Raw genomic sequence first — 20,792 nt, 5'->3', positions numbered from 1 at the left:
ATACAATTAAAAAAAGACAGAATTTACAAATGTACACTACACTTTTGTGCCATTTTGGGTATAGAAGAGTTTTTAATAACTAAACCACAAACAAACAGGTTAAGCAACTAGCTTTTTTGCATTCCTGAACTGTCACCATTACTTTCTCTCATGGAAAATATGACTCAGAAAAGCAACAACAACAAAAAAAAAAAAAACCACAAAAAAAACCCAAAAAAACAACAACAAAAAAAACCACCAAAAAAAAAAAAACCCACCCAAACAAAAAAAACCCAAAAAAAAGAAATTTCAAAAAAATCAAGAACAAAGAGAAAGCTAGTGCAAACCCAAAATGATAATCATTAAGCAACACAGCAAAATATTTAATTTTTTCTTTTCTTTTTTTTTTCTTTTTTGGTGTACAATGGAATGTGTCTATGCGACCTCCCTCAAAATAACTTCACAGAACAGTTAATCACAATCACTTTTAAGTACTTGCACAGACATTCCTAACTACACCGAGACTTACAGAGAATTCTGGTTTACATCTCGTGTAATAGCATAAGGAAAATCTAGTTTAAAAAAAATAAGTAAGGAAGTTAATTTGCATTGTTGCAAGTGTTGCAAAGTAACAAAACCTGTCAAGTAATTGAAAACAAGTAACAAGTAGTATCCAGCCCAAATTACTGGCTAGATTTTTTTAAAAAGCAACCCCCCCTGCCCACCTGTTAGAACAGAACTGTTAGAACAGAAAGATCACGTTTTAAGTTTTTTTTCTGGTTTTTTTTTAACAAATCTTTTGTCAGAAGCCCATTTCTACAAAAACAGCACTATTCCTTCCATTACTGTATTAAGTAAACTGTGGTCTCACCTGTATTAAAGGTTAGCATCATTTCTGTACATGTAAAATTATTGCTTTTTTGAAAAATATATTTAGCATGCTAGTTGTTTTTTTTAACTCCATTTCCTGCCTTTACAAAATGTTACAATTAAAAAAAACAAACAAACTAGTAAAGCTTTTGCAAAAATTTTCACAGAACATTTTCTTTCAAGGCAGCAGTAACTTTTGATAATGCATAAAATTATATGTGCAAAATCTGAAACTTTCAGAAATATTACCATCACACATAGTGTCACAGCAATAAGAAAAGAAAATATTTATATCTGTGGAATACATTTTTAATTGCTTACACTGCATGGTTTAACAACCTGTTATGTGCCACAACCCCACCTTGAAAACTTGCAGTTAAAGAGTTACTGTAGAAGAGGTATATAAAGCTTTTTTTTTCTTTTTTTTTTTCTAACACCACCAGTGATCACCAAGTACAAGACATGACACATTTATATGAACATTAACCTGCCACCACAAAAGAAGCTCCTCGTCTTTCCAGAACGTCAGCGGGGCCAAGGCGGAGCAGCAGCTGGTCTGCTGAACCAAACCAGAAGCAGAGTGCACCTTCTGGCCCCAGGGCTGCCTGAATCCGTTCAGTGACACCTTTTCTCTTCTAAACAGACAGATCAGCGGTGTTAGACAGCTGAATGTTTCTTTTTTCTTTTTAATTTTCTGTAAGTGAAGACTTCCTTTGTGACCAGGTTGAAGAAAGTAGCCCTGTTACAAAAAAAAAAGGTCCTGAGAGTAAAACACAGAAGCCTGTTTTTTTTCTTAGTGTTCAACTAGCTTTTCTTTTCCAAAGCAGAATAGAAGCTTTTCTCGGGAAGTGTTTCAATTTCCATATTCACATACTATTAATGGTGCGCAGTCAAGAGCAAGAGCACTAGAAATGCAAGTGGTCCCCAAACTGTAATGAAACAAACCATTGCAGAATGACGGTCTTTCTCTTTAGTCCCTTTAATCCTTCATCAAGCATTGCTTTCTCAGCATCGAATGCCACCTTTTCCCTGCACCCCCCATTCTTTCTTTCTTTGTTGTTGTTTTTTTTTTTTTTAATTTGCTTTTCAGCATGACAGGCAGTGGCAGTTTCATTAATTAATACTTCTCCAGCCCTCGAATCCACTGCTGTTTTTCAAATGTATCAAGTAGTCATTGTGAGCATCAGGGAGGTTTTTGTTACAGTGCTTAACTTCTTCATGCTGTCCAAATCACATAAAGTTTAATTTTTCCAGTGTCTCAAACTTCTCTTGATTAATACAGATGCCTTGTGCCGCCACAGTGCTTGCCAACTCCACTGTTTATTATAAAGGAAATAAGGAACCATGGGACTGATTAGTACGTCAATTTATATATATCTTGTGTAGCATCTTCATTTATTTTAAGATGATTAACAGCGCGGAGGCACCCCCCTCCTGGCAGAGCGCTGCTCCCAGCCTCGCGCAGCAGCTCCGGGTGCGGCGATGGCTGGCAGGGGGATGCTCTGGAGCGCAGGGGGCTGCCGGGGCTCCTCCACCCGGGATCTAGGTTCCCTTCCGGAGATGCAGCATGTGGGTGACCTCTGCGCTGCCGTGGTCCCTCCCCTGCAAGAAGGACAACACAGGGAAAAGCTCATTCTCGCCCCTGCTCCCAGGCATGACCCTCCAGCAAGTTCTGCCGGCATTCGTTACCCTTTATTAGCATCATGTACATTCATCCTGACCCACCACGTGAGAACACTTTGGGGTTGTTTTTTTAAGCATCTCCACCAAGAGCAAAGCATGTCAGGCCCATAGAAAGTCCGTGATGGACTAGAACTAGAATAATAGGATTTGGTGGAGCAGCTCAGAGAAGGCTGAGAACACGAAGGGAAAGAAGAGGCCTCCAAAAAGTGGAAAGTATGTCCTAGCCAAAAGGGATTCACAACTAGATCAGTGTTCTAAAAAGGCTGAAGTTTGAGGTCACAGAGGCAGCTAAATGAAGAAAAATGGAATTCTTGTGCAGGTCTGTCAAATGCTAAGGCGGCTTTTTCCCCCCCTTGTCATCTTCCTTTTATTTTCTTAGACAATTTTCATGAATAATTACCACATTGAAAAAAAAAAAAAAAGCAAGAATATTCTAAAATCAAGTGAAATTAAAGATAACATCATGAATAAGCGGGAGCCTGCAGCTCTTAAGAAAAGCTTTAAAATGACATTTAGAACATCACTGTCGGAACAATGCAGTTTACAATCCTGATCCTAAAACAACATGGCAAGATTAATCTTACATAAATGCATTATCCTTAAGCTAAAGTCTTGATGAAGTGAAGCAGACCATTTTAAATTAATGCAACATAAAATACAGCACCCATGTAAAATCCAAGCAAGTTTCAAGCTGTGCCTATGGCAGCCCTCGAAATAGCTAAAGAAAGCCCAGCTCTGGTTGACATAATGTATTAAGTGCATCTCTTTTGTTAATAGATTTAGAAAATTCCTAATTAAACCTGGCCCGAGATTCATGACATTTACCAGTCAAAGTTTCGTTTTAAGTCGGAAAGATTTGCAACAAAATTAAAGAAAAAAAAAGCTGCTGTACAGACTGCAGTATATTTGAAATGTAGGAAACAGTAACTGAATGAGAGATGTGATAAAACTTCCTTAGTTGGATGCTGAATTTCCCGCAGTAAACTAAGAAAGATGCTTTACATTTTTGCGCGCCTGCATCATGCCTGAGAGACACAGCCACAATTCCAGGAGGAGGCATTCATCACTGGAATGCCTTGTATCGAACCGGCTCCATGTACACAGGGGAGCGTGGCAGAGCTTCATGGGGCTGGGGAGGAGGTAGGGAAGGGGAAGGGAGGGGATGGCAGGCACCTTGCCCCACTTTCCCTGGGCAGAAACTGAAAAAAGGGGTGTAATTAGGGGCGCTCTTTTGGGATGGACGGTCTGCGAGGTGGTGAAGGCATGCTCTGCATGTCATGGACCACATAGCACATAGCACAAGGGATCCAGGAGAAGAAAAATCCATCCTCCCCACACCTGCAAGGACAGCGCAGGGGGGTGGAGGTGCTGGGTGGCTGGGCCCCTCTCAGGCACAGCTGTGCTCCCAGTTTCACTGGCAAACAAAACCTGAGCTTCACGTGTGCCAAAACCCACCCAGGGGCTCACCCTGCTGTACTCACACCGTCCCAAGGTATGGTCACAATTTGAACCAGCTGATACAGAGTTGGATTGAATTCTTCCTGAAATAAAAATGTTTTCCCTTTTAAAAATTAGGCTTTCCTCACTTTCAGTGAAAAGCAGCAAATCTTTACGTGAAACCTACAGCTTCTATGCCAAAGGCTGCTCTCATAGCAACTTCCATGGCTTTTCCCCAGTTAACAGGAAAAACCCAGTTTGTGTATGTTAGTAAAATGGAGACAGGTCATTGCATGACATTGAAGTAAACTGCAAGGAGCACAGATACCACTGCGGTTTGCTAGTAAGGGACAAGTGCTGGGACAAGAACTACAGCTCCTAATCCTGTCTCTACTGCTCATAAAGTAACAGACATAGAGTACATGCATATTACTCAGATGCCAGTACAGCAGCCTCCATGGTTCCTTGATTGTTTGCATTATAATCTCCATATGTATGAACGAGACAAATTAGGTTGCCATTTATTTGTTCATTATCTATTATTTTGATTAATGGAATTCTTGTTCTCAGAATAACTATTTAAAAATAACATTTGCAATAATGAGGACTGAACTATTAATCATGATCTTTGGAACAAACTCTGCAAGGAACTGGGGCAAGACATTTCATATGAACAAATGTCATAAACAGGACTTCTAACAGACAGTACTAGAATTTTGAGTGCAAGAAAACCCAAACCAGCCAAACTCAGAAACCAAGTTTAAATAGCTTTTTCATCTGGGTTATGTTTTTTTGCCTCCTCCCCTTCTCTTTAAAGTTGCTTTAGGACAAGTAGAGCCATAGTGTTGCTGGACTATAAAAACATTACAGGTAACAGATGTCCCCAGCTTTTCCCCCAAGCTCCTTTACAACACACATACAGACATGTATATAATGTTTTCTTGATGGCTCTTTCCAATCTTTCTATCCCCCAAGTTTAGGCTATTCACATTTATGTAATTTCAAGTATTGAATGCTGCAAGAAATATTTAAAAATACTTATAGTGGAGAAAATAAAGGTTTATGGACCCCTTAATAAAGGGTCACACAGTACCCTTGTCACACAGTAGATACAGGACCTACTGCACACCTGTCTTTTCAGTGAATGGGGCCCAAAAACTGTGGTGTCCAGAGCTTTTTCACAAAACAGGCCAATATTACTGCCTTCTGGCATGGGGTAAGCTTCAGCCAGAGAATTCAGGATACCAACAGTTTGGGTTTTTAACCTGGGCTGCAGCTTCTAATTGATTTTCTGTAAATAAAAGATTGTTTTCCCTGAGAGGACAAAGGTTGGAGTTTTGGAGATTTTACTTGTTTCATTCACACAGAAGATGAAGAACTTGGTGTCTCTGGCTCCAGTGCTGCAAATATGGTTCACATGCATATACACTCAATTAGAGAGAACTCTCCCTTTTTGCTAACCAGGAAATCACGCCTTTTGAAAACCCGATTTCATGTCCCTTAAAATTTTTAGAGTGTATTGGATGACACTACTGATAGAGCACAAACTACATTCCTAAAGCAGGCCAGGTTTTCATATGGTTTTAAAAACGCTGAAGGAGTCAAAATGCACGGCGTACGTGGTAAAAACTGCCACCACTGCTGTCACACGGTGAAAAAGCAGGCTCCAGACTGACTCGTGTACCACTGGGAATTGGGCTTCTGGCTGCAGCATCAGGCAGTGCCTCTGAAATGACTCCATGCTTTAGGAGAGCCTTCCTTTGAGACACACACACGTGGTTGCAGGGCCCCTTCTGAAGGGGAGCCAGCTTTTGTCTTGCCATGTATGTGCAATTGGAGTGTACTCCCCGAATTCATGCCTTCTAAATCATGTCTCTGGATGTTGCTTAAGAGTATTCCAAATTAAGATACATATTCATTGTGGATAAGCAAGTTTAATTATGTATATACTGGGATATTTAGCATTTATAAAAATATTCAGAATATTCAATATGTTTAATATGGCAGCTTTTCAAGAGAATCTACATGACTTAGCACAGATTGTATTGACTTCGGGTATGTAATGAGCATTTTTTGTCCTTTAGATAAAGAAGAGTAGGAAATATTCCAAAGTTCATGGGAAATTAATTTTAAGTATAAATGTCATTTTGTTGGGGTTTTTTTAAAAGCATTCAGGTAGAAATAAGAAACCACAATAAATAATGTTATGAATGAACATCTTATTTCCTACATTTTATTTGTATTTCATTGGTGCTGATAACAAAGCATGAAACACAGCCCAGTGCTAATAGCAACAAAACTGTGTGTGTTTGATCTTTTTTACACACTCCTATAGGTAACCTCCTTTTCACAGATGCTGAGCACCTGCACCTCCTATTGGTGGTTCACTACCCTAAAATAGGGCTCTTATTTAGACACCTAAATATAGATTTAGCTAGTTCATTTTTGAAAAAGCCTGGCTGTAGACCCTATTTTTAACATGCAGAATTAGAATTATTCTGTGATAAAACTGCTATTCAATGTAGCACTGCTGTAAGCTACCATGCTGGGGAATTTTAAAAGCCCTACCTAACACTGTTTCCTAAACCTTTAGAGATGATCTGGCTGACTGGGAGAAGGGAATGGCGGAACCTTGAAATACTAATGCTAATATTTTTACTCTTTAGCAGACTACTCAGGGGAAGCTATTTTACCTGTGAGGTGAAAACATTATGTAAAGTGAATCATTTCCACTTGACATCAAAAAAAAACCCTCTTCCCTTCTCAAACTACCATATAGGTAACTATTGTTTCTTGCTCGGAGCATGTGCATGGCACTTCTGTAACTTGAACTGACTTTACACCCTAAACTCTTATGAAAAGATCTGTCCCCAATTAAGAAATGAAATGAAGACATGGAGTGACAACATCTGAAGTGGGAAATGGTAATGTTAACAGAATGCTGCAGGCACCGTTCTCACTGAGAGCTCATTTCTGTGCTTCTAAAGGCCCCTACAGCTGTGGAAATGAGAGTATTCCCTCTGTAATGCCCAGGGACTGTGCAGGTGGAGTCTTCTGGGGCAGCACAATGCCTGCCTGCAACGAGAGCCAGCGAAACAGCAGACAACTGAATAATCCCCCTGACACAGATGCTGACAAATTGAGACAAAGGTTGGTACTGAGGAGCAAACAAGACAAAAGAAAGGGAATGATCTCCTGCAGGAGTGATCACACCGCATCTTCTGTGGAAGGAATACTGACTGGCACAAGATGAAGCCATTCAAGAAGCAAACCCCCATTCAGTGTTCTGCTGTACTGGGAGATGCTGTAATTTAATCAAATGCTTCGAAGGCAGACTGGCAGATAGAGAGAGCAAGCTACTTTCGCCATGGAAGAAGCTAGTCAATGAATTTTGGCATGACAATAGTTTACAAAGACAAGATTGTGAGTCAATTTATTGTGCAGTAATATAACCCAAATTACAAAAGGAATCCAGATATGGTCTGAGCTGCCATATTTCTTTTTGGATATATATGGCCATTTCAGAATTTTTTGGAAATGTATTTCCAACTTTGACCTTATATTGCCTTCTAGAAGAAAGCCCAGATGCCTTCAGAATGTGAACTCAACTACACAAGAGAAAACCATGAGCATGAAAAGATGAAAGAGCTTTTTAAAAGATGCTCAGGTTTATTAATCTGTGTTACTAAACTGATGAGAATCGAAGACTAGCTGAGCAAGTTGGCAGAGCTGCAGTGTTTCACTCTGTTACATTGATATCGGTCTCTGTTACTCACAGATGTGTCCTTGTACAATTTTATCAGATAAGCATCATAAGGGGGACACTGCAACATAACTTTGCAGCTACTGTCCCACAAAAGCACAGCAAACATTGCTCACAACAACAACCAAAGTGCTATTCCATCTTGGAAACTTTATGAGAATTGTTGGACCCTCTTATGGCTTGGTGTCAAGTCACACGCTCCTGTAACAGAGGCTGGGCTCTTCATGCAGCCTTTGGGCCAGAAAGATGAAAGGGCACAGAGAAGGTGCCAAGAGACTTCATGAAGGGTGCAGCATATGAACTAGGCAGCATAGTGGTGCCCAGTGAGAATGTTTACTGAGCAAGTACAAACCAATTCCTAAAACTCACCATGTTGGGAGTAGCATGAAGATGCATTCTCTAAGCATGGTTAAAAACATCTGCAATAGTTTAGTAAGAGACAGGAGGACAGAGGCTGCTATAGTGAAAATTAAACTAAGAATGAGGATGAAAGGAAAAGTGAGTGATGCTGGAGGCAGTTTCACAATGGAAGAGAAGTACCCATGAGAAGGTGTGCTCTGAAACAAACCTGCCAAGCTGCAAATGGAATGGGAAGGTCCAGGCTGTGACACTATTCTCCAACGACGTAAGATACATGAAACAAATTCAGTTTAATGATTTTCTGTGTAACAGCTTTGTCATGTATAATTCAGAGCTCTGAGAAGTGTTTGTTAAGACAGGAAACTGTATACAAGAAACAGGAAAGCGCACTAACAGAGTCCATGGAAACTGGTGGATGAGAACTTTTCTAAGTCAGATACTGGGTATCAGGGTGCAAATACTCTTCAGAAAAATACAGACTAAACGTTAGTTGTCTTGTGGCAGCAGAAAATGTGTTAATTGTAAAAACAGATTTCCAGGAATTCTTTATGTACTATCTCACTATTACACGTCAGAGCATATTACAGAGTTACCCATCCCACCTAGTCCCCAGTAAGCCAGTATCATGTTTATTTAAACACTAACTACCTGCTTTACAATTAACTGACTCTCTATATATCAGATTCTGATAAAATGCTTTAAAAATTTAAGAGCTAAAAATTAAGCAATACCATTATTATTTATACACATTATAAAACAGTCAGTGCTTTAGTGATGAGTATCACTGTGCCATTCTTTCCCAGCTACCACATTAAAAACCAAACACCCAATTAATTGTAAAACATACTTGTTTTGGGGCATCTGCGGAGGTGGTGTGAACTTCAGTACCTCGGAGTCCATTAGACTCAAATACCACTGTGGGAACAAGGGGGCTTGTTAACAGATGAACATTCAAGCTTCGTTAGTGTGTGTACATCATTTGAGACCATTACAGATTAACCACGTTCAAAAAAAGACACCAGCTACTAGCCTGTGGCCGGAAAATACCAATTTACCGTAACACTTACTGTAAGAGAGTGTGCTAATGGCAGCCTAGGGCCACTGCCCTTTTTAATTCAGACTTCAGCGCTGAAGAAAGCAATCACTGACAACATTAATTATCAGTGTATGTGTAAAGGGACCCTCTTCTTGCATTACTTACCATTTGGCTTCTGTCATTTTGCATCAGACTGGCTTATGTATGCATCATTCACACTTTTGAGGAGGAACCTGCTACTCTCCCTGTCTCATGCAATGCTCAGGAGGGCTCACCAACACTGGTGGCTTCAGTGTCCTCCAGCTTCAACCACAGACCCTGTCAGGTTAAAAAAGGCTGGTAGGGATTTCCCATTTTAGGGCTGACCAGTCTGAGGGAAAATCTCGTTTCCCACAAAAATGTTCCTGTCAACAGCAACGATGAGGCAAAACAAAGCCTTATGTTGTGCTGAAAGGGGTACTTTGATTTCAATTTGTGCTGGTGGCAACAGAATTCATTAGCATATTCATTTCTGAGTACCCTACTCTCTAATTAAAATAAAACATTTGCAAACAGACTTATCTTAAATGCATTGCAATTTTATGGAGTTCGGGCAGGGATCAGGTAAGCAGTATTTGGAGAACAAGAGCAATAGTCATAAAAATAAAAAACCTGTCTATTAGATTTAGGTTCTGGAATTACTTAGGTTAACACGGTACGTGAAATGTAATTCTTGGCATTTTGTTAGCTGAATCTGAAACAGTCAAGTGGGAAAGGGAGAAAGTACGAGTGAGTGTGAAAAGATACCTGCATGGGACCTCTGATGAGTTCTGAGGTGGCTGGGTTGGGTAAAGCATTTTCCACATTCTCTGCAGACACAGTCTCCTTGGCGTGTTTGTGTCCTGAGCATCCCTGTAGTCAGGAGAGAAGGAGGGAAGGGGGGTGCGTGGTGGAGGAGAGGAGAGAGGAAAGTTGAGAAGAAAACATTATGCCAGAAGAAAACATCATTAGTATGTCTAATGTGTCATTATGTGAGGCTACCTTCAGGCCCTGGATGACAACTGTCAGCCTTCATCTAGGCACTGGCTGACAGGCCAGGCACACACAGGACTGCAAGAATGCATAAATTACATTGAATTAAAAAATGCTCCCCATGATGTGCCCGCACCAGGACTGGCATGTCAGGTGTGCGCTTTTCAGAGCAGCTGGATCCACTTCTCAGCCATCACCCAGCTTTGTCAAGCAGTACATCAGGCAAATCAAAGTGACTCCAGCGTGGCGGAGACAAGTCACATGGATAATAGGAAGTGAGTAGGACCAGAGCCCGACTGTCCCCCCCAGGCTGCAATACCTCAGAGACAAATGCAGAGCGAGCGGAGCCATCGCAGACTGATCAAACCTTTCGCCCCTGCCTACCTGCCTGCCGGTGCTGCTCTGACCCCGGACCTCTGAGGCACAGACGAAAGACATCTGTGAATGAAAGTGTCATTCCGGACATTTTGAGCTGGTAGCAGCACAGCAGCCTTCCCCCAGCCCTGGGTAAACATGTTTTCTAGGCCATTAGCATTTGTGGAAAACCGCTCAAACCTCTCCTTTTTCTCCAAAGGTCAGTTTACAGCATCTGACTTAAAGGGCTGGTCTTTGTCTTTCTGCTGCTGATCAAAAAAGACACATTTGACTTTTATTGGGCTTTTTTATTATTTAAAAAAAAATGTCTGAACATCATCTTTTCTATTTTGGTAAAACACCCTCTTTGGAAGAAAAGAGTTGATGTTTCCATTTGCCACTGGAATACTTTGGCTTTTAAAGAAATTCTGAGAGGGAAGTCAACAGAAGTGAAGTTTCAGCTTTTCTTTCATATTCCCCCCCTCCCCCCAGTTACAGCATTTAAAAAGAATAAAACTGTGACCAAAAAAGTGGCAACAAAAAACCTCCACACAACTGAAAAATCAACTGCAGGATGCCACAAAATTAATCCAAAATATGGATGCTGCATCTGAAAATGAATGGAGAAGAAGACAGCTGCCATTTACTCTGCTGGTATGAAGCCAAGCATCCTAGGATGGTTTTCACCAGACCATACACTGCAAAGAAATGTCTTGCTGCAAAAAAAAACTCCAAACAAACAGCCCTCTCACAGATTGTTTTCTTCCTTTATAATAGCACCTCCTGCAGATGGCAGCACAGTCTGCATAATGCACCTGAATACTCACAAAATAATACTGACCGTTAAATACAAGATCATGATTTGGGGAAATATTCAGACCAGGTACACACACAAAAAAAAAAAAACCCAAACAAACAAACAAATAAAAAAACCCTAGGAAAAAAAAAACCCTAACAAAATAAAATTTAAAATATCACATGTTCTAAATACCAATGAGAACCTTACTGAACTGTAACAGGATGGGTTTGCCTTGTAAGGCAGTCAAGATTAAAGCAGGATTTCTGAGCTGTTACGAGCATTTGTGCCCTCACTGCCCAGAACTGTAGCTGCAAGCTGGAAAGCAAAGCTGAGGGAAGTGTGTGGAGGAACCAGCTCGGGCCTTTGCAGGAGTGCCACGCTGACTACTGGACAGGCAGGGACTGGCAGAGTAGCTTTGTGAGGCCCAGGAGAACTGGGTTCCTCAGGTCATGGTTCTGACACCTCTAGAAAGACATTTAATCCCTCTGTAACCTACGTTTCCTTCTGTTGAAGGGGAATACAATTATCTCAGCAGCCATCACTAATCCGATCCACCAGCCTTCATGGAAGCACCTCTCCCACCCATGAGGAAGGCTGAGGATGCTGTTTGTAAACCCCTGTACAAACACCAAGGATGACTGGGTTAAGACTTCCACCTAACCCCTCCCTAGCACCCACTTTAAGGAAGTTACTCAAAAAGCAGGTGGAAAAAATGGATTGCTTCCAGATGTATCTGCCATTGTTGCATTTCCCAGGTACCACCAGAAGGCTTTTGATAGTTCAGAGCTTTGAGCATGGGCACAGCTGCCACAAGGCAATACCCCTGTGAGTCATCACTCAGGTTATCCTCTAGGTGAACCAAAGCGGGTAGATGACTACAGGTGTTCTATAATTCAGGTAAAGGAACACCACTGTGTGAATGGGGATTTCCTGTGAAATCCATGCTCAAAGCTGGTCTCAAAGGAGCCCCAAAGAAAGAGTGCATCTGCTGCCATAACCCACCCTTTTCCAATATATAAATGGCATGAATAAAATAAATAACCTCTATTAAATATAACAGTAAGATTCTCTCTTACAGGCATTTCGGAAGACTGGGAAGTGTGAAACAAACCTAGCCTAGCACAGGAAGCTTCATGTTTGAAGCTGCATCACAAAAGAACTCTCTTCCAAGGACACACTGGAACAAACACAAACGCCAAAGAAAGGATCCCAAAAACAAATGCAGCCACTCAAAAGGAAGTTGAACACTGTACTACCACACACTAAAATAATCTAGTGTGATCCAAGATGACATCATATACCAAAAAACCCCAAGGAAAGTCTATTGGGAATATTCAACTGAGGGTAAAAAACATGACAAATACTATACATAATCCAGATTTTTGGATGTCCTTTATGTCATAATTGTCATATTCACATTACGGTATTAAAGCTAAATGGGATGATGCATACTGACTCAGAGGACTCAGCCTATCTAGAGCCATATGTTATTTCAGATGAAGTTCAATTACACTCCTCTGTTTGCAGTTGGTAGGATCTCATTTCTTTTGCCTGAAGCAGCTTTTTATTTGAGTGCTATGAAAAACAGCCGTCATGCCAATTGGTTTGGAGAAACATCAGCAACCTGGAAGTTGTATATAAAATGAAGACAAGCTACATTAAAAAAAAAGAGGTTTCAAATTCTGAAAACTTGACTGCTGTAAAACACTTGGAATGAAAGAAGAGGTTTAAAAGCAGAGATGGGCACTAAATAACTTCCAGTTAAAGTGTCTCTAGAAATCACTGCCCAGCAAAAACATTTTGGCAATAAAATCCCTCTTTTAAAAAGCAGGTAAATAAAGACCTCTTTAGAAACCCTGCCCCTATTTTAGTTTGTTCCCAAAGTCATCATGAATTTTCTGGTCCTTGCCTTCACTTAGTCATCTTCTATTTCCTAGCTTTTACTGTTTTTCTCTTATCCCTCCTAATGTGGCTGGGAGCTCACTGGATCATTAAGATTTCTCTGAGCAGGCTGACACAATGTACTATTAAATAACATCAAGGAGGGCACCCACGCGAAGGTACCCCAAGTTGGGGGTGAAACAATTAACTGGTACTTAGAGCAGGAAGTGGGCAGGGAGAAACTTTGAACAACAATTCACTGGGATGGCAAAAGCAAAGCCGACTGGACCAAAAAACCCTAAGGAACAGTGAAACTGTAGTTTCAGAAACTAAGCATGTCTTCCTCTGCTTCCTTAACAAAACCCAGGAGCCTGATGTTGGTTGCAATCATCCAGCAGGCCCTAAGCTCCTGCGAAATGATCTGCTCAATAAGTAACAGGCTCCTATTCAGTACCACCTTTGAAGTGACTGAGCAGAACTGACAATGGAGGTGGCTGAAAGGTGCAACTCACTCATGGACTATGTCAGAGAGATTCTGCCTTCCTGTCTCCTCCAAAAGACCCTTCCACCAAGATCTGACTCAACACTCTGGGCTCCTTCCTTGCCTCAACTTGCACACACCTTCTGGGGACTAGACCGCAGCTGTCCTTAAGACTACCAGCTTCCAAGTGTCTTGGATTTTGTACCACTTGCAAAAACTCCATTTCACACATGCCTTTGACAAAACAGAGCATATTATGTCAAGCAGGGACACTGGAACACTGGCCCGGAATGTGTGTTCTTTTCATGAGGAGTTGATTTGCACGACTTCTACAAAGAGAGGAAGGGTATAAAAACCAGCATGGTTTACAAGTGGTAAGAGGTGTATGGTATGGCTCCAATTCTCCTCCCCTACAGACAAACATACATCTTGTGTGTAAACAATCAGTGTGATTTTCAGTTTCCACTGCAACAAACTAATTCTGGCAGATCGTCAGAAGAGTATGGTTTCAAATGCAAATATGTAGGTGTATTTTTATTTATATGACTATTGAACTTTTTTAGTCCCCAAACTTTTAAACTGGCTATTTGCACAACTGATTTTTCTGCTTATGTGAATTAGCAGGCACATGTTCAGTTCTGCCTCTTTTTAATTATAAGCATACAAACAGATCAAAAGACTCATTTGAAAAATACCTAGTAGCCTTTGATATGGACAAGGAAGATCTTAAGACTTTTGTCACGAAAGACAAAGGACACTGACAAGCGATTATCCCTCTGTGTTGTTGGAAGACTTGTTTGCAGACAAAATTGAACAAAACCTCCAAAGTAACATCACAGATAAGCCTCAGAGGATGTTTATTTTGCCTGAAGCAAAAAGATGATGATGTGTGCCAGCACCAGCATATCAGGGGGATCTTCCTGTGACAGCACATCTGTGTAACTCTAGCCTGCTTGAAGCAAGAGGACAAAGGAACTGCAGTACTCCAGGTGGAACCAGATACATTTAACCTGCGACAGAAATGTCACACAGTGCACAAGGGGGGATGCTGCAATGTTAAGAGAGCAGTAAACAAACCTATTCAAGCCTATCCAGCAATGATAAAAACAGTGAACTTGTAATCCTAACTGTTAAAGGCAGAGAAGGAAAAAACTGGGAAACAGCACATCATGGTTCTGAACAAAAAAGGAACAAACAAGCAACGTCCTCAGCAATGGAAGGGCTTGTTAAAATCTTACCTGTGTGATCTAGGACGGGGCTGTTGGCACCACAGGTTTGGTACAGTGAAGCAAGGTCCTTTGGAATGTATGTTTTAAAGATATTTAAAATGTCCAAATGTTTCTCATGCCCATCTGATCCCAGATCCTGTTTGCTGGAGTGTAAAGCCGGAGGAATTCCCACGGCACCAGGCTGAGGCTGCAGCACTGGACTGGCTCGTGCTACTGCTGTGCAGTTTGCCAATGTCCTCATCTCATTTCCAGCCTTCACATGAGGCTCCCTCTGAGGCACCGATGGCTCTTCATGTTTAGGGTACTGCTCACTCTTACACAGAGGATGGTACTGCAGCGGGGGGTTGTATTTGGCCTTCATGGAGTCGGATGCACAGTGCTTACCTGGAGAGGCAAAACCAGTACTTCCTTGGGGAACCACATACTTTTCCACTTGCTTACTGTTGGTGGGCTGCGTGCTAGGCCTGGATATGACAGTTTGAGTAGGTGTGACGCTTCTGCCATAGGTTCCCATTTGCGGAAGTTTGGAATTTGCTTCGTATTTGCTTTTTTGTTGTGCTGCTATGCTGTATTGCTCCTGGGAATGGTTTAACTTGGGCTGTCTGTACCCATCCAGACTTGACACGCGTGAACCACAGTGGCCGAGCACGTGACTGTCCTTTGACGGATGCGTACTCCCGGACTTTGCAGCCATCCCAACAGAAAGGGAGCTGGGTTTGGAACCTGGCAACGTGCTTGGCACTTGAGTACGTGTAAATCTGGCAATGGGCAAAGGCTGGCATTCCTTACCACCGAGAACAGGAGGAGGGCCAGTGCGCCCGCTCCTCGCCAGAAAGACCAGGTTGGTTTTAATACTCTTGAATCCATTTTGTTGAACCCACGGGGGTACCATTGAGTTACAGCTGATTTTGTGCAAAATTCTTTTGTGCATCCATAGGACTTCAGGGTAATAGGTTTTGTGACTGCAGAAAGGACATGGGTAGACAATTAAAGCAGCCTGCAAGGATGTATTCAGATATTTATTGCATGAATTATCCCTTGTTGATTTTTCACTCAAATCAAGTGGAGCTACCTCTAGAACTTCAGCACCTTTTTCTATCAGAGGATGCTCCCTGTGCAAGTCTAGCAAATTTTCTCTAGCACGACTAGCCTGCACTTCAAGTGACGTTTTCAAGTCCATGACCATGTCTAAAGATGTCTGGCCCATACCCGAAGCAAAGCTAGCAATGTGACTGGAGCAAGGAAGCCCTTGGCTGTGATGAAATACTGGCATCTTTATGTCCGCAGAACCTTGGTATTTTGAAAAGGGTTCCTTGATGACACTCTCCAGTGCTGACACCAGAGCAGGAATCTCTGGTTTAGATTCCCTGGCCTCATTCTCTCTGGTGTTGCAGCCTCCCAGCTTTGGGAGTTCATCCAACTGAGATGTTATCACTGGGGTTTCCTTTTCAGGGAAGTTGCAGTGGTATGGCTTTCCATCTGAATGGAAGAAACAAAAAAACATCAGTGTCATTTTACACAGAAAGGAGCCCAAAAGACAAAGAAGAATTCAAGATTAGAAGAGGACAGCAGGAGAAAAAGGAAACTTTGGTATTACTATGGTAATGATGTGCTACAGACCAAATGTACTGTATGAGCAAGCAAATCTTGAAATAAGACGCAACAGTTCAATTTACTTTTAAAGATGACTGCGTAGTCTGGATAAACTCTCTAGTACTGCGTGTTCCTGACATTTTGAAGAAAAAACAATTCAATAACATACCCATGTTAAAATTCTGGGACTGCGAGAAAAATAAACAAATCTGCAACCATTTAATGTTTTAACAAAAGCAAAGATAATGGAGCCAGATAAAACTGACCTAGTTAAAGGTCTGTCAGCACTTCCATTACAAGCCCCTATTTTCAAAGGGTTTATAACTTAGCAATAAAAATTGGCTCCACACAGAAACCAACCATATAAGCAGGTATAGCATACAGAATAAATTGCCCACTTAAGGGAGACTTTTGCAGTGGCCAAGTATAAAAGATGAGTTATAGAGGGTGTAAATTTTGAATTTTCTGTCCTTTAGTTTAAAGCAGATATTTTTTTTCTGATTTCTTTAGTTTTTTTTTTTCTTTATAACATATGTTTATGTTTGAATCAAACTTTAGGAAAACTTTGTGACTGGTCAATCCATAGGAAGATAAGAATCCAACATCTCAGCCATTTATATTACAGAATTCAAACCAGACTTTTAATTTTCCTCATTTTCTTTTTCACTTCTCAGCTCTCCAGAGTAAATTTATCCACCTAACATATGTCCTGGAAAGGGAGCATACTGGCCAGTAATTAGAACTGTTTAGGGTGAAAGAGAAGAGCAGGAATTGTTTTGCTGGGAGTGTGGCTACATCTGCCTGCTCTCCCGATACTGACCCCTGAGAGCCACTGATGAAGCCAATGAATCCCTTTAAATCAGTTCACAGATCAATTCCACAGAGATTTTCATCACAGCAGTAATGCTTACTGCACTAAATTCATTTAGCATGTAACTGAATTGAATCAACTGACAAACTTTCAGTTTCAATTAACACGCAGTTAATGAGCCACTGCCAGGCAAGTGTAAGGAGACCGTGCTCCATCTAAAACGTCACCAAGTCTGAAGTGATCACCGCATCCATAGGAGGGGTGAGAAGGGGAAAGGAGTGAACTGCTCTAGAGCTGCATATCCTCTCACATCAGCTCAGAAAAGCCAGCCCTTCAGAAAAGCCAGCGCCGTTCGTTAGCACAGGGCACTGCCACGGGCATTATTCTGCAATGGAAGAGCCACACTGTTGGCTGGAGCTGCTCTGCACATGAAGTCTACTTAGCCTCACCTTCAATTCAAGCAAAAACATTCTTAAGCTTTTGTTTAATTCGAGGTAATTAGGTTAAAAATAACCCATAGGCTTGCAGCTTCGCAGGGCTGAATGCTCACTTTGCTAAGATCATTTTCCTTTCAGACCCTCCAAGGGGGTATATTCAGGGGGAAAAAAATCCCCACAACCCAGAAACTTGTTTTTCCCGTGTTGCAGACAACAAGATTTTGGGAAAGCACATGCCCAGCACTACTAGCCAAATTTACAGTTTGAAACAAAGACACTGCATGCAGCAGTGAAATCTGACACTGCACATCTGTGTTGTTTTCAAAGCGTATCTGTCAAAGCCCAAAATACTTGTGCTCTTAAATAAGATTTTAAGGCTTCTCTTTATGATCACAAGGAGTGGCTGCTTTGATCATTGTAGTAAGTAATAAAGCAAAGCAAAAACAAATACTTTGGTTGCAGCAGTACTCAGTGGAGAGAGAACCGACCTGCTGGCTGTACTGGGCAGAGGAGGGAGGTGGGAGACCACTGCCAGCCCCATTGCAGGGACTACCCAGCTGGGAGGCTCTTGGTCCACCTCTGCAGCTGTGATGAAGGGGGGCATCAGCAGAATGGTATCTGCAACTCCCAGGTCGCTCTGAGTACCGCAGACATTCCTGCATACTTTCTTGGTCAAAATCTATGTACCAAGCTGTTTCAGCAAGGAGGACAAGGTCAGACTTTGAGAGGTGGCACATCTCAGATGTGGGCTTGGTCTTTAGGTCTGGACTGTTCAGTTTAGGTCTGTACCTGGGGAAGGGAGGAGGAGGAGAAAGCAGAGAGACAGCCCACAGTCCCATGTGCCACCCATAAAGCCTGGGACTGCCAATTTTGAGGTGGATGCAGACCTTTTTGCCCTATTTCCTAGTGCATCCATCTATGAAAAAGGGATTTTTTCAGGTGGAAAATGTAACACAGCAGGAAAATGATGAAGACATTTCTGAGGTCTATAGGCCCGCAGTTGCCCCAAAGCTGTCAGTGCATTAGATGAAAATTTGTAAGGGTATTACAAAACACAACCATAAGCTTCTAACACCTCTTCATAGTGTCTTGCTAGATTAAATTTCTCTGATGCCTCACAAGAACAGTAATGAACATACTAGGAATAAATTTAAAGCTTCGATCAGGAGGCTCAATAGCAGTATTTGTGCTGGTTTTTTTTTAAGCTGTACTTAAAAAAAAAAAAAAGACAAAACAACAACAACAACAAATGAACAAACAAAAAACCAAACTAACAAAAAAAAAACCCACATCCATACCCTACTTCCCAAGATTTGGACAGAAAAAAATTTCCATCTGCAGGCCAACTCAGACCTCCTTCTCAGTACAAAGCACAGCCAACGCTCTTCCCTAGTCCCATCTTGTCTACAGATCTCAACACCCAGACTGCTTCATGCCATCCTTCCCATCATGGCAGGTGGTCCAGGCTGGGCACTGAGCAGGTAACAAAAGCCAGGTGGAAGAGGGGATGCAGGCAAGAGCAGGAGAAGATGGTAAGTACACTCAAAAATATAGGTAAAGTCTTTTTAGAAAAATAGATTAAATTTATTTCTGCCTGCTCCCAGCTACCTACCCCAGCTGAAAAGGGGTACTAATAATCCTTTTAAATCACTGGTATAAAATATTGTTCTAACCAGCCCAGTGCAGGCATTACTGTCACCAGAAACTTTTGAAATTTTATTATGGCCAGGTCAAAGCAAAAAGCCATGAATGAGATGCCTTCTGCTTGATCTCCAGGGACTATAATTCATACTCCCCATTGAAAGTGTTCTTGGCTAAGCATGCTCTTGCTTTTATCCTACAGTCTCCATCATCTCCTTATATTTTGTCTCAATTCCTTTGTTTCTTACCCCAAACAGCTGTTTTTATCTGTTGCACTTCAGAGTGAGAAAGGTCCTTTTACTACAGGAGAAGTGCTACAGTTTTTCTGTATCACAGATACCTGGGCAACAGCTAAAGCAGAGGAGTTTTCCAAGGCGCCTAGCTAAGAGGCCACCACCAGTTTCACTGCAGCTTCAAGTACCAACAGCATCACAGGCCACAGGGAAAGCAGAGCAGGAGAGTGCTAAACACTTAACTATATGAAAACCATGGTCTAGAAACACAACAATATTCAGGGATTTGTGCAGTTCCTCAGAAATACACCTAATGCCATCACCCAGTTACTCAAACACACAGATAAAAGCAACGTCCCTTCTCCCCACACACATACATCCCTCTTCTCTCTTTCTCCCCCTCATATGCATAAACTCCACTTGTTTTCTTCCAGCACTGTTTCTCCACAAAACAGAATTTCAGAATGGGCTGCACAGCTGTTTTAATTCATGAGACTTCCTATAAAGTAAACCAGGCTACAAGGCTGAGGACAATGAAATCGTGATTTCTATTCAGAAGAGCAGAACTGGCTAGAAATTGGCCCCTTTTCTGGCTAGTGTTACAGCTCTAGGAGTCTAAGGAAAAGGAGCAGATGTGGTCTGTTTGATTTTCAGTAAACATTTGATAGTGATTTGCACTTTGAGATGAATACTGTGGCTTGATTTGAAAACGGACTGCAAATAAATCATGATAAAAGCAAAGGATAACAAGGGAAGAAGGTGCAATATTGCAAAGACCTGTATTAGGTCCTATTTCACTTGGTATTTTCTTTAATGTTCCAGAAAAGATTCTAGACAGCATGCTAACTTAAATCTCCAGGAAATATCACATTTGGAGGAGCTACAAAAATAATGGGGACAAGGAAATAATGCACAGGGACTCAGAGAGAATAGAAATGCAGTCTGAAAATAATCAAATGAGATTCATTCTGGGGAAGAAAAGCAGGCTAAGTAAGACAAGTGAAGGGAAATGATCCCAAAAAAAAAAAAAAAAAATCCATGCAGTGGGAAGGCAAAATCTGGGAAAAAGCAATGTTGAAAATAACTGATGTTACAACAGACAGCAAACTAAATATGAGTGTACTAGATTAAGTTCTTCAGCTTAGGTTTCAGAGATAAAAACACACATTATAAAACCAAAAAAAAACTATCCCT

At 41.4% G+C, this 20,792-nt stretch overlaps 1 protein-coding gene across 3 annotated transcripts in view; it reads right to left on the bottom strand.

The window, feature by feature from the left end:
- Positions 1-218: 218 nt before the first annotated feature.
- ZNF516 (zinc finger protein 516) overlaps positions 219-20,792 on the bottom strand; it is a 100,989-nt gene continuing 80,415 nt past the window's right edge. For 2 of the 3 annotated variants that reach the window (XM_053993526.1, XM_053993537.1), the window contains exons 3-6: positions 14,893-16,362; positions 9,915-10,019; positions 8,940-9,007; positions 2,304-2,451 (exon numbers count right to left, since the gene is read on the bottom strand). In XM_053993526.1, the coding sequence (XP_053849501.1) occupies positions 2,392-2,451; positions 8,940-9,007; positions 9,915-10,019; positions 14,893-16,362 (1,703 nt within the window). In that variant the 3' untranslated portion in view covers positions 2,304-2,391. Of the gene's footprint in view, positions 2,452-4,015; positions 4,074-8,939; positions 9,008-9,914; positions 10,020-14,892; positions 16,363-20,792 lie in introns of all 3 variants that reach the window. The other variant, XM_053993547.1, reaches the window with a different exon arrangement.

Source organism: Vidua macroura, chromosome 1 (assembly GCF_024509145.1).
Source record: "Vidua macroura isolate BioBank_ID:100142 chromosome 1, ASM2450914v1, whole genome shotgun sequence".
Classification (NCBI taxonomy): domain Eukaryota; kingdom Metazoa; phylum Chordata; class Aves; order Passeriformes; family Viduidae; genus Vidua; species Vidua macroura.
The sequence above is the reverse complement of the archived record's forward strand: the minus strand, read 5'-3'. Positions and strand labels throughout refer to the sequence as shown.